Raw genomic sequence first — 12,963 nt, forward strand, 5'->3', positions numbered from 1 at the left:
TCCTCACCCATAAATTGAGGCAAACAGTAGTACCTGCCCCATGGCATTGTGAGACAATTAAATGAGGTACAGGGTAGAAAACAGTGAACACTCGGTAAATGTGATCCATTGTTTATCAGAATAAGGAATCATAGATACATTTCTAAAAGTTTTGAAACATAAAATGAGTTTGGTTTACAAATGTCATTTTGAAACCATTAAGGCCAGTAAACATTGCTTTGTTGTGCATAAAAGCTCTGCCCACAGGTAAAATCAGGAATCAGAGGTGGTTGGACTCAATCCTGGGAGGATTAGGAGTGGCTGGAACCCTGGTCTTCAGAGGGCTCCCCTTCCAAAGTGGTACTGCTGTGCTCCTCATCTCAAGCTGGTTTTCTCCAGTTTTAAAATCGTGTGCACTCCCATGAACTGTGGAGTTTTAAAGGCTTCCCAACAGAAGGATGAGAGCTTGTTCCCTGCTGTGTTCCCCTCCTGGTCACCCCATTTGTGAATTGTCTCCCGGCTAAAGAATAGAGGAAAGAGGCCATGGGTACTTGTTATGCCATCTCTCTTAGGATTTTAAGATGCAATGACCAACTGAAAGGTCAGGTTTAAAGTTATATTGAACCACATCAATAATTCAGATTCAAAGGTGGTATCTTAGCTCAGTGGGCTAGTGGAGGAGAATGCCCTCCTGGGCAGGCTCCATCTGACTTCCGTTCTTAAAACTGTCTCCAGCCTCTTGGCCCAAAAGCCTTGTCCCTTGGCCTGTTCCCTTTCTAGCTTTGCCTGGACTTGTCAGGATTAGACATAGGTGGGCAGCTCTGGTGCCCACTCTTAGCACTCAGAAGGCTCTGTCCCAGCAGAGTGGCTATCTGCACCAGAGAGCTATTTCTTTCTGAGGTCTTTGCGTGTCGTTTGGGGGCTTGAGGCACTAGCAGCATTGTCTTCAGCTCTGTTGCAATGGCAGATTGGGCAGCTTGCAGGTGTGACTCCACTGTTCCCTGGAGGAAGTAGTGTGGTAAGAGGAAGTGCCAATTAGATCTGGTGGTGGTTTCCCTTTTTCTCCTCTTCTGCTTTTGGAGTACCTTAAGTGTGTGTGATTAAATCGGAACCTCAAACTGCTGTCCTTGTCCCAGGTTACTCAGATTGATTCCTGTACTTAGAGAGAAATGGTTGAGGCATGCTGTACTTTTCCATTAGTGATTGACACCTGGCCAGAGAATGTCTATGGGATGAGACCTTAGCATTGATGATCCAAGCTTTGAGTCTGGGGCTTCAGAGCCTCTTCTATACTATTAGGTGTCTTGCTTCTCCTGATTGTAGAGCTAAACTCAGAACCATTTGTGAAGTGTGAGATAGTTGTCAACCTCTATGCTCTAAATACCCTAACTTTTTTTTTTTTTTTTTTTTTTTTTTTGTCTTTTTGCTATTTCTTTGGGCCGCTCCCGTGGCATATGGACATTCCCAGGCTAGGGGTCTAATCGGAGCTGTAGCTGCCAGCCTACGCCAGAGCCACAGCAACGCAGGATCCGAGCCGCGTCTGCAACCTACACCACAGCTCACAGCAACGCCGGATCGGTAACCCTCTGAGCAAGGGCAGGGATTGAACCCGCAACCTCATGGTTCCTATTCGGATTCGTTAACCACTGCGCCATGACGGCAACTCCTAACTTTTTTTTTTTTTTAATTGGAATTATAGTAGCTTGGAAACTTCCCTCTTGCCTATCATGAGATCTTAAAAAAAATTCCACTGGAAATGCATTTCAGACCTGTGCCTCTCTGATTGCTGGCAGGAAGGGGACCTTTGTTGTCAAGGTGAGGGGTCCTTGGGGTCTGTGCATTTCCATTTCTGTGAGCCAGAGACATGTGATATACTGTCTAGATCTGGCTCTGTCTCCTTTATTGACAGATGACAAACAGCCTGCCTGACTTTGCTTCCTCTGTTGGCCTTACTCCTCTCTGGGGAGATGTGTTTTGAAAGCATGCAGAATTTTTTTTGTTTTATTAATTATTTTAGGAGTTCCCGTCGTGGCGCAGTGGTTAACGAATCCGACTAGGAACCATGAGGTTGCGGGTTCAATCCCTGCCCTTGCTCAGTGGGTTAACGATCCGGTGTTGCTGTGAGCTGTGGTGTAGGTCGCAGACACAGCTCGGATCCCGCGTTGCCTTGGCTCTGGCGTAGGCCGGTAGCTACAGCTCCGATTGGACCCCTAGCCTGGGAACCTCCATAGGCCGCGGGAGTGGCCCAAGAAATAGCAAAAAGACCAAAAAAATAAAAAAATAAATAAAATAAAAAAAATTATTTTAAATTGAGATTATAATTGACATATAACATTATTATTAATTTCAGGTGTACAACATAATGATTTGATATTTATATATACATATTGTGAAATGATCACCGTTCTTAATATCTATCACCGATACATACTATAACATTTTCTTAAGATCTACTCTTAGCAATTTTCAGATATACAATACAGTGTTATTAACTCTGTTAATCATGCTGTACATTTTATCCTGTGACTTATTTTGTAACTGAAAGTTTTTACCTTTTGGAATTCCTGTTATGGCTCAGTGGGTTAAGAACCCGACACTTGTGTCTATGAGGATGCAGGTTCGATCCCTAGCCTCACTCAGTGGGTTAAGGATCTGGCATTGCCGTGATCTGTGGTGTAGGTCACGGATGTGGCTTGATCCCGTGTTGCTGTGGCTGCAGCTCTGATTTGACCTCCAGCCCCGGAACTTTCATATGCCACAGGTATAGCCCTAAAAAGACAAAAAAGAAAAAGGTTTTACCTTTTGACCACCTTTGCCCATTTTGTCTACCCGCTACTCCCACCTCTGGCAACCACCAATCTATACTCTGTATCTGTGAATTTGGTTTCTTGTTTTGTTGGTTTTTGTTTTTAGATTCCACTTGTAATTGAGGTCACATTGTATTCGTCTTTCTCTGTTTGACTTATTTCACTTAGAATGCCCTCAGGGTTCATCCATGTTGTCACAAATGGCAGGATTTCCTTCTTTTTAATGACTAAATAATATTCTTCTCTATATGTGTGTTTGTGTGTATGTGAACACCACATTTTCTGTATCCAGTCTTCCACTGATGAATAAATATTAGGTTGCTTCCATGTCTTGGCTGTTGTAAATAAATGCTGCTGTGAACATGGAGGTGCATGTGGGTTTTTTTTGTTAGTGTTTTCCTTTCCTTTGGATAAATACCCAGAAGTGAAATTGCTAGATCATATTGTAGTTCTATTTTTATTAAAAAAAGTTTTTATTATAGTTGATCTACAATGTTCTGTCAGTGTCTGCTGTACAGCAAAGTGACCCAGATGTACATTATATATACATTCTTTTTTCATATTATCTCCCGTAATGTTCCATCACAAGTGATTGGATATAGTTCCCTGTGCTGTATAGCAGGACCTCGCTCTTATTCACCCGAAATGCAATAACTTGCATCTACTAACCCCAAACTCCCAGCCATCCCATTCCTTCCCCTCCTGCTTGGCAACCACAAGTCTGTTCTCTATGTCCATGAGTTTGTTTCTATGGATAGATTCATTTGTGCCATATTTTAGATTCCACGTATAAATGATTTCATATAGTATTTGTCTTCCTCTTTTTGACTTATTTCTCTCAGTATGAGAATCTCTAGTTCCGTCTATGTTGTTGCAAATGGCATTATTTTGTCCCTTTTTATGGCTGAGTAGTATTCCATTATGTATATGTACTGCATCTTCTTAATCCATTCATCTGTCACTGGACATTTAAGTTTTTTCCATGTCTTGGCTATTGTGAATAGTGCTGCAGAGTGGTAGTTCTGTTTTTAATTTTTTGAGGAATCTCCATACTGTTTTCCATAGCAGCTGCACCCATTTACATTCCCACCAAAAGTGCATGAGAGTTAACCTTTTTTTCACATCCTTGCCAACACTTATTTCTTAGCTTTTTGATGCTAGCCTTTCTAACAGGTGTGAGGTGATATCTTTTTTTTTATTAAAGTATAGTTGATTTACAGTGTTTTGTCAATTTCCGCTGTATAGCAAAGTGACCCAGTCATATATGTGTGTGTGTATATATATGTATATATGTGTATGCATATGTGTATATGTATGTTATATGTATATATATACACCCATTCTTTTTCTCATATTATCTTCCATCATGTTCTTTCACAAGAGATTAGATACAGTTCCTTGTGTTATACAGTAGGATCTTGTTGTGATCTTGATTAGCATCTTTGCACATACCTGTATATCTCCTTTGGAAAAATGTCTATTCAGATCTTTTGCCTATTTTTAATTGGATTGTTTGTCTTTTTTTCTATTGAGTTGTATGAATTCAAGCAGAGTTTTTTTTTGTTTTTTGTTTTTTTTAAATTCTTTTTGTCTGCACCCATGACATATGGAAGTTCCCAGGCCAGGGATCAAACCCATGCCACAGCAGCGACCTGAGCTGCAGCAGTGACAATGCCTGGTCCTTAACCTGCTGAGCCACCTGGGAATTTCTCAAGCAGAGTTTCAAACTCTGGAAGTCACACAGGGTGTGTTGGTAGACACTGCTGTCTGAAGTCATAAGAAGCTAAGGGTAACAGCCTCCTCCTGGACAGTGTTGGGCAAGGGCCTAGGGCAGGAGGAAGCCACTGGCCAAGGAGCTGCTGTAGCTGTACACTTAATCCTTCTCCTTGATGTCATCTTTTTTCTCAAGTTCTATTTAATTTTTTCTCTCTTTTCAGGATTTCCCTCTTTCTTTTCCCCTTTTTCTTTTGTTTTGACTTTCCCCTCTCCCCTTTCAGATCTTTTCTCTCTTCCTTCTCTTTTAATTCTGTCTTGCTGTTGTTCTTGTACTTTCGCTTCTTTCTGTGTTTGCAGGTGTTGGCAACCCCCAGAGGAGCTGACCGTAATCGGGGCATTGTTTTTAACCTGAATTGACTTTTTATAGCACATCAGTATGTAAGTGCTGGACTGGTTCAAATCAGTGATCGTAGCTGAAAGGAACCCAGCTCTCACCAGTTTTACTCATTATGAAAAATTGCACAGCAGTGTATTCAAAGACTTTTAAAATAGACACTGCCATCCCACCTCTCAACTGGTACTCATTTTCCTGGGCCTTCTTCTCTTTAGTTCTTTTTTTACACACCTGTTCTCCCATGTGATTAAGCGTAATGGTGTCTTCTTCACTTTTCTTAGGTGACTAAATCAACAGCAGGTTTGCGATATCTTGTTTTTTTCCCTTCACACAGTAGAACACCAACATGTGTCAGCCTTACAGACAGTAACTACTTAATTCCCTCCCGCACCCCCATCGTACGCCTCCAGATCCCCTTCTTCCCACTGGGGGGTATCTCACTGAGGTTGGGAAGTTTGGGGGTTCGATTGCCAACTGGGCTGAATCCAGGCATGGCCTCAGACATGGTGGTTACATTCTCTGAACTGTGAGGTCTTGGGGAATCTTATGGCAAAAGTAGAGTGTCTTTGGTGCAGAGCTGAGGACTTTGAGCTTCCTGCCTGTCACATTGGGAGCAGTTGCTGGCCAGCTCTCTCCTGGCTTGTGGGCAGGTCAGGGTCTTTTTGTGCAGTACTGCAGGTGGCTGGTGGAGGACAAGATGGGTGGGGATGAGACTTGGGGTGGGGAAACCAGTCTGAAGCTTGTGTGACTGGTGATTCATTGTGACGTACGGAAACTCCTGTCCTGGTTCCAGAGACAGAGAACAATCTTAAAGGCCAAGAGTGTCTTTTCCCTCTGAGAGCCCGGACACACTGAAATCCCATTGTTCAGGGACTGGAAACCGACTCTGGGCTGCTGCTTCTTCCTGAACGACTGTGTTTTTAAAAGCATTAGCATGTCCTTTTTCTAAATCGCGTAAGTGTGATATCTCTGTCTGAAAATAAAGTTCAGTTTGTGTCTGGAGGACGTTTGAAAGTTGCATACATTTTTATTTTCATTATTGTGTATTTTAGTGATAACAGATGAGGGGATGACACTTTGTTTTCAGATAGCTTTTGTGTCTACTTTTGACCAGTATCTGTGGTTTTGTTTACAGATTCCTACTGGAAATCCATTATATGAATCTTATTACAAGCAGGTAAGTTTTCACTAGTGTCTTTTTGGACTGAACTTAGAGAGGGTGTGACTCAGAAAGCACAGCTCGGAATTACAGCCCAGGGAGGCCTTTTGTCCCTTTCTCTTTCCAAATTGTCAGCCAGAAACCCATGTTATGGGTATTGCTTTACCTGCTGCTCCTGTTGCTGAAGCCATGTCTCAAGTATTGCTCCTCAATTCCAGGTAGACCCAGCATACACAGGGCGAGTTGGGGCCAGTGAAGCTGCACTTTTTCTAAAGAAGTCTGGGCTCTCAGACATTATCCTTGGGAAGGTATGTGATGAATGATAGCAGTGTCTCTTCCGTGGCCACCCTCAGGGCTCCCCTAGAGCAGGCGAAGGCCAGCCTGTGCTGACCCCTCTTCATGGGTTATGTACTCCTCTTGGAAAGTGGACCAGCCACTGTTAGTCTCTTGGGGCTATAACTGGTGGATCCAAACGCTCTGATGGCAGTCACCACCCTTTGTGTGAGTAGCAGACAAGAGACCTCTCAGGACCACCCCTGGGGCTCTTGACAGCTATGGATTTATGTCGACCTTGGAGTTGGTGCACCTGGATGTTCTCCCAGCTTTGCCAAGGACTGCTGTGTCCCTCCCCAGGGGGAGGGAGGAGTGTAGGTCATTCACCTGCTCTGAGTCTGAGGCTGCTGTGACTTACATATAAAGCCCGCATGCGGCATTGGTGGCTCCTGTTTTATGAATAAATGGGCAGTGATGGGTGATCATACTCAAGAACATTTTTATTTTTCTACAGATATGGGACTTGGCCGATCCAGAAGGTAAAGGGTTCTTGGACAAACAGGTATATACACGTATACACAGAGTATGTGGAGGGGCTGGGCCAGAGCCCCCAGGCTGGGTCACCTCTGCACTTCCTTCCTTGCTGTCTCCACTGACAAGTATTACTAGATATAAATGTGGCCATTAGACTGTTAAAATGAGAAGGTTTCATTTCAAAATAAAGGTCTTTTGAACTCTCTGAGCCATCTTTCATGATTAGCGTATCTTTTAATATTTTGTGTACTTACAAGCGATTGAAATGTTTTCACAACATTTTGAAATAACATCAGACCCTCATGGAAGTTCCAAAAAATAGTTCAGAGAATTCCTGTGTATGCTTTCCCACCTCTCAGCATAGTGCCATGCGTAGAGCCAGTGCAGCACTAAACTGGAGGCCTGGCTCAGAGCTGAACAGCTTTACAAGCCCTTTTTTGTGGTTTTTGTTTCTGGTGTATGTAGTTCCAAGTAATTTTATCACTTGCATAGATTCACGTAACCACCACCACAATAAGGATCAGAACATCCTCAGCACCTCAGAGAGTCTCCCTTGTGCTGCCCATTGGTAGTCACACTTTGACCCCGTGAACCACTGGTTCCTTCTCTGACATAATTCTGTCGTTTCAAGAATGTTCTGTAAGTGGAAGTTTATAGTACTTACCAAGGATTTTTAAATGGTCATATTTTAATTTTGTTCAGTCTTTCCCAAACTACATTTCAAGAGATGTTCCTAGACTCCCATGGTCTGTGATCCAACCCAACGGGAAAGCACCCTCAGCAAGTCCTCCCTTGATGGAGATTCACAATGCATGCCTCTGTGTTAAGGGTTCTGAGGATCCTTGTGGAAGAGAACCCCTTTAACTCTTTTTTTTTTTTTTTCTGTCTTTTTAGGGCCGCACCTGAGGCATATGGAGGTTTCCAGGCTAGGGGTTGAATTGGAGCTACAGCTGCCGGCCTACACCACAGCCGCAGCAACACAGGGTCCGAGCCCCATCTGTGACCTACACCACAGCTCACAGTGACACTGGATCTTTAACCCACTGAGCGAGTCCAGGGATCGAATCTGCAACCTCATGGTTACTTAGTCGGATTCATTTCCACTGTGCCACAATGCAAACTCCAGAACCCCGTTAACTCCTAATGCAGTTCTTCTAACCTTACATCCCCTTCTCTCTACACTCTGTGAGCATCCTGTGGTCATCAGCCTGAGAAAGACTGGTCTAGTGCTCATCACTTTGAAAGTTTTTAAAACCATAGTTGTGTGTATAGCTTGAAAAAGAGTCCATGTTCTTAGGTGAGTTGATCAATTAAAAAAAACTAGGTCGGAGTTCCCGTCGTGGCGCAGTGGTTAACGAATCCGACTAGGAGCCATGAGGTTGCGGGTTCGGTCCCTGCCCTCGCTCAGTGGGTTAACGATCTGGCGTTGCCGTGAGCTGTGGTGTAGGTTGCAGACGCGGCTCGGATCCTGCGTTGCTGTGGCTCTGGCATAGGCCAGCGGCTACAGCTCCGATTCAACCCTTAGCCTGGGAACCTCCATATGCCGCGGGAGCGGCCCAAGAAATAACAAAAAGACAAAAAAAAAAAAAAAAAAAACTAGGTCATGCTGCACAAGTCCACTGAGCTCATCGCATGGCCAGTTCTGGGTTAGGAGGAGGGCAAGGAGGAGCCAAGGCCCCTGACGGCCTAGTTCAGGGCCTTTGTCCTTGTGTGGGGGGTGAAGTCCATGTCAGGCCATTGAGCAGGGCAGAGTGGTGCAATTGGGAGATGCTCTCTTTAGCGACACCATGAGGATCCCAGTGAATCATGTCAATTCCCCAAAAACCATGTCTATTTCAAACCATTTTTAGAAAGTCAATGCATATTTGAACCGTCCTTTAGATTCTTAAACTGTAATCTGCTTCTTATATACAGTCTAGCATTTCCTATATCTTGAGAGCTCATTGTTTTTGAAAGATACATTGGAAATTTTACAGTGTTCAGAAAGTACACTGTACTTTCTGGGCTAAGTCTGTTTTAGCGAATTCATTTAAACAGGACTCCCATGGTGAGACCAGTTCTGTTCAACACTGTAAGTAACTTTCATGTGGTCTTCCTCATTTAAGTGAAATGAAATCCTTCACTCCCCAAAGTCCACTGCTATAGACAGCTCTGCCACTGCCAGCTGGGTGGGGTTTACACCTGGCCCTTTTTTGGATTTTCAGGGTTTCTATGTTGCACTGAGACTAGTGGCCTGTGCACAGAGCGGCCACGAAGTTACCTTGAGCAATCTGAATTTGAACATGCCGCCGCCCAAATTTGTAAGTGTCAGAATCCTTCATGTTCACGTTCCTCTAGTATCTGTCTCTCTCTGTTTCCTCTCTCTCTTTTCCTATTGCATAAATTATTCACATAACCTAAAATTAACTGTTTTAAAATGAACAATTGGGTGACATTTCATGCATTCACAGTATTGTGTAACTTTACCTCTGTCTGTTCTAGAACATTTTCATCACCCCCCCAAAAGGAAACCCTGCACCCATTAAGTAATCACTCCCTATTTCTTCCCCCACCTTCCCTAGCCCCTGGCAGCCACTAATCTGCTTTCTCTCTCTGCATTTACCTGTTCTGGACATTTTAATAGAATCATACATCTGGCTTCATTCACTTAGTATGACATTTTCAGGATTTGTCTACATCATAGCATGTGTCAGCACTTCATTCGTTTTCATTGCTGAATAAGATTGCATTGTGTGGTCAACCCCATTTTGTCTCTCCATTTGTCTGTCAGTGCACATAATAATAATTCATGTGCAGGGTGTTGTTTACACACCTGCTTTGAGTTCTTTTGGGTCTATACTGAGGAGTAGAATTGCTGAGTTACATGGGAATTCTCTGTTTAACTTTTTTGTTTGTTGGTTGGTTGGTTTTTTTCTTTTGCTTTTTAGGGCCACGCCTGTGGCATATGGAGGTTCCCAGGCTAGGGGTCAAATTGGAGCTACAGATGCTAGCCTGCACCACAGCCACAGCAATTTTGGATCCGAGCCGCATCTGCAACCTACTCCACAGCTCACAGCAACGCTGGGTCCACTGAACAAGGCCAGGGATCAAACCCGAAACCTCATGGTTCCTAGTTGGATCTGTTTCCACTGCGCCATAATGGGAACTCCTGTGTTTAACTTTTTGAAGTCTTTCTTCTTTGGGGAAGCACTTTGAAATGTTTATCCTTACAATAAACATATCTTACTGTAGTCAAATTCTATGCCAGCTACAGCAAAATGTTTCTCTTTCTTCTCAGCATGACACCAGCAGCCCTTTGATGGTTACACCACCTTCTGCAGAGGCCCATTGGGCTGTGAGGGTAAGTGACCAGGGACAGCACCCCTTGACTGTCTTTCACATGCAATTTATGATGTTCATAGGATGATTGTCTCATCCACTCTGTTTCAGAGTGAGTATGTCACAGAATTTGTGTGAAAGACTTTTCTAAATTAGAGTCTTCGGAAAAGGCGGTATCACCTTTTCCTATATAATTGAATGTTGCCTGCTAAGGCAGTTAGCTATGTTTATGTTGATTCTTAAAATTTTACAGTTTCACTCTTGCATTTCCAGGTCATGTTCTGTGGATTTGTGCTTGGGTTGGTTAATCATGATAGAAGGGGAAATTCATTGCAAGCATGAAGACTTCCAGGATGGCTTTGTAGACTTCTTCCTTATTTCTAGCCAGTTTATATGTTACAAATCTTCGTTGCTGTTGCTATTGTTGCTTTTTGAAAAGCTTGCTTCAGCACTTAAAATGTTCTTTCTTAGACGAGATCTTGTGGCTCCAGACCTGTGTTACCGCCTCTAGAAAGAAAAGAAACGAATGGTGTCTTTTAATAAATGTAGAACTACTCCTAAAGGAAACTCACGGGGGACTCGGAGATGTTCTCCCAGAGAATGAGACCTTCTCCCCACTTGCTGTAAGACAGTTGTCACATTTCCACTTTTATTTGGCTTCATTACTGACATTATTAGCATTCTTGCTTTAAAATAGACCCCTCCCCAAAGGACTTTTGTCCTTTTTTATAGGATTGGTCTGTTCCCTCTTTGGAAGGGTTTGGACAGGGGAGATCTGTACAGGGACAGGGCAGAAGGAGGCCTTGGGTGAGCAAGGGGTCAAGAAGTTGCCTTCATGAGCAGCCAAGACCTTTGCTGGCGGTGAGCGCAACACTGAAGGATTTCTTTTCTCCATATTCCAGTTGCGTGGCAACTGCTTTGCCATGAAAAAATGGTGCCAGAGGGATCTTATTCCTTGAACCTTGAACATTTGGGCTTCTTTCCAGCAGGGACTGTGTTGAGGCCTTGAGAGAAGGGCTGGTGGCTGGGGAGCCTGCAGGGCCTTGAGGAGAGGAGTCAGGGCAGGAATGGTGCGTGTTGGGCAGAGAGCTTCATGGTCCATTCAGAGAAGCAGTGACAGACCCAAAGTGCCAGATGTCCTTTTCTCTTCTGAAAGTTCTCAGGCTTCCTGAAGCCCTGAGTCAGCCAGTCTGATAGGTCAGGGAGAATCAGCGCTTACGGTGCCTTATGTGCAGTGTCTGTGCTCTGATTTTATTTTATTTTTTGTGGTTAAATATCTATAACCTAAAGTCTAACATCTTAACCATTTTTAAAAATTGAAATACAGTTGATGTACAATATTACGTTAGTTTCGGGTGTACTTCGTCGTGATTCGACATTCGAATATGTTATGAAATGATCACCACAGTAAGTCTAGTAACCGCCTGTCCCCATACAAAGTGATTACAGTGTCATCGATCATATTCCTTATGCTGCCTATTACATTCCCAAAGCTTATTTATTTTGTAACTTGGAAGTTTGTACCCTTTAATTCCCTTCACCTATTCGTTGCACACCCCACTCTTTCCCCTCTGGCAACTACCTGTTTTTTCCCTCTGTGTCTTTTCATTTTGTTTTGTTTTGCTTCTCAGATTCCACGTATAAGTGAGATCATACAATATTTCTTTTTCTCTGTTTGACTTATTTCATTTAGCATGACGCATTCTAGATTCATCTCTGTTGTCAGGAATGGCAAGATTTTTTATTTTTATTTTTTATGGCTCAGTGATAATTCCATTGAGTGTATATACTGCATCTTCTTTTTTTTTTTTTGTCTTTTGTCTTTTGTCTTTTTGTTGTTGTTGTTAGTTGTTGTTGCTATTTCTTGGGCCGCTCCCTCGGCGTATGGAGGTTCCCAGGCTAGGGGTCCAATCGGAGCTGTAGCCACTGGCCTACGCCAGAGCCACAGCAACGCGGGATCCGAGCCGCGTCTGCAACCTACACCACAGCTCACGGCAACGCCGGACCGTTAACCCACTGAGCAAGGGCAGGGACAGAACCCGCAACCTCATGGTTCCTAGTCGGATTCGTTAACCACTGCGCCACGACGGGAACTCATGCATCTTCTTTATCCAGTCAAGCAAGATAGGTTGCTTCCATATCTTGGCTAAGCTGTAAGTGGACCTAGGGATATTTTCAAATTAGTGTTTTTGTTTTCTTTGGAAAAATACCCAGAAGTGGAATTGCTGGACCATGTGGTTGTTTAATTTTTTGAGGAACTCCATGCTGTTTTTCATAGTGGTTGTACCATTTTATTTGAATTAATTAATTAATTAGTCTTTTTAGGGCCACACCAGCAGCACACGGAGGTTCCCAAGCTAGGGGTCAGATTGAAGCTGTAGCTGCCAGCCTACACCACAGCCATGGCCACAACAACATGGGATCTGAGCTGCATCTGCCACCTACACCACAGCTCACGGCAATGCTGGATCCTCAACCCACTGAACAAGGCCAGGGATCGAACCTATGTCCTCATGGAGGCTAGTCAGATTAGTTTCCACTGAGCCACGACAGGAACTCTGATTGCACCACTTTATAATCTCACCAACAGTACACAGGTGTTCCCTTTTCTCCACAACGTTGTCAACACTTACTGTCTTTTTGATGAGTACCATTCTGACAGGTATGAGGTGATATTTCATTGTGGTTTTGATTTGCATTTCCCTGATGATTAATGATGTTGAGCATCTTTCCATGTGTCTATTGGCCATCTATAAACATTCTTTGGAAACATCTTTTGTCTG

At 43.5% G+C, this 12,963-nt stretch overlaps 1 protein-coding gene across 17 annotated transcripts in view; it reads left to right on the forward strand.

Annotated features, from left to right (window-relative positions):
• The window catches only part of EPS15L1 (epidermal growth factor receptor pathway substrate 15 like 1), a 104,077-nt gene that overhangs the window by 19,525 nt on the left and 71,589 nt on the right, over positions 1 to 12,963 (forward strand). For 11 of the 17 annotated variants that reach the window (XR_002341604.1, XM_003123481.5, XM_013994629.2 and 8 more), the window contains exons 2-6: positions 6,032 to 6,073; positions 6,274 to 6,363; positions 6,843 to 6,890; positions 9,067 to 9,162; positions 10,140 to 10,202. Coding sequence is in view for 16 of the 17 variants with exons in the window: in XM_003123481.5 (XP_003123529.3) it covers positions 6,032 to 6,073; positions 6,274 to 6,363; positions 6,843 to 6,890; positions 9,067 to 9,162; positions 10,140 to 10,202 (339 nt within the window). In the remaining variant the exon portion in view is untranslated. The remainder of the gene's footprint in view (positions 1 to 6,031; positions 6,074 to 6,273; positions 6,364 to 6,842; positions 6,891 to 9,066; positions 9,163 to 10,139; positions 10,203 to 12,963) is intronic. The other 6 variants (XM_021083587.1, XM_021083596.1, XM_021083591.1 and 3 more) reach the window with 4 other exon arrangements.

Source organism: Sus scrofa, chromosome 2 (genome assembly GCF_000003025.6).
Source record: "Sus scrofa isolate TJ Tabasco breed Duroc chromosome 2, Sscrofa11.1, whole genome shotgun sequence".
In the NCBI taxonomy this organism is placed as follows: domain Eukaryota; kingdom Metazoa; phylum Chordata; class Mammalia; order Artiodactyla; family Suidae; genus Sus; species Sus scrofa.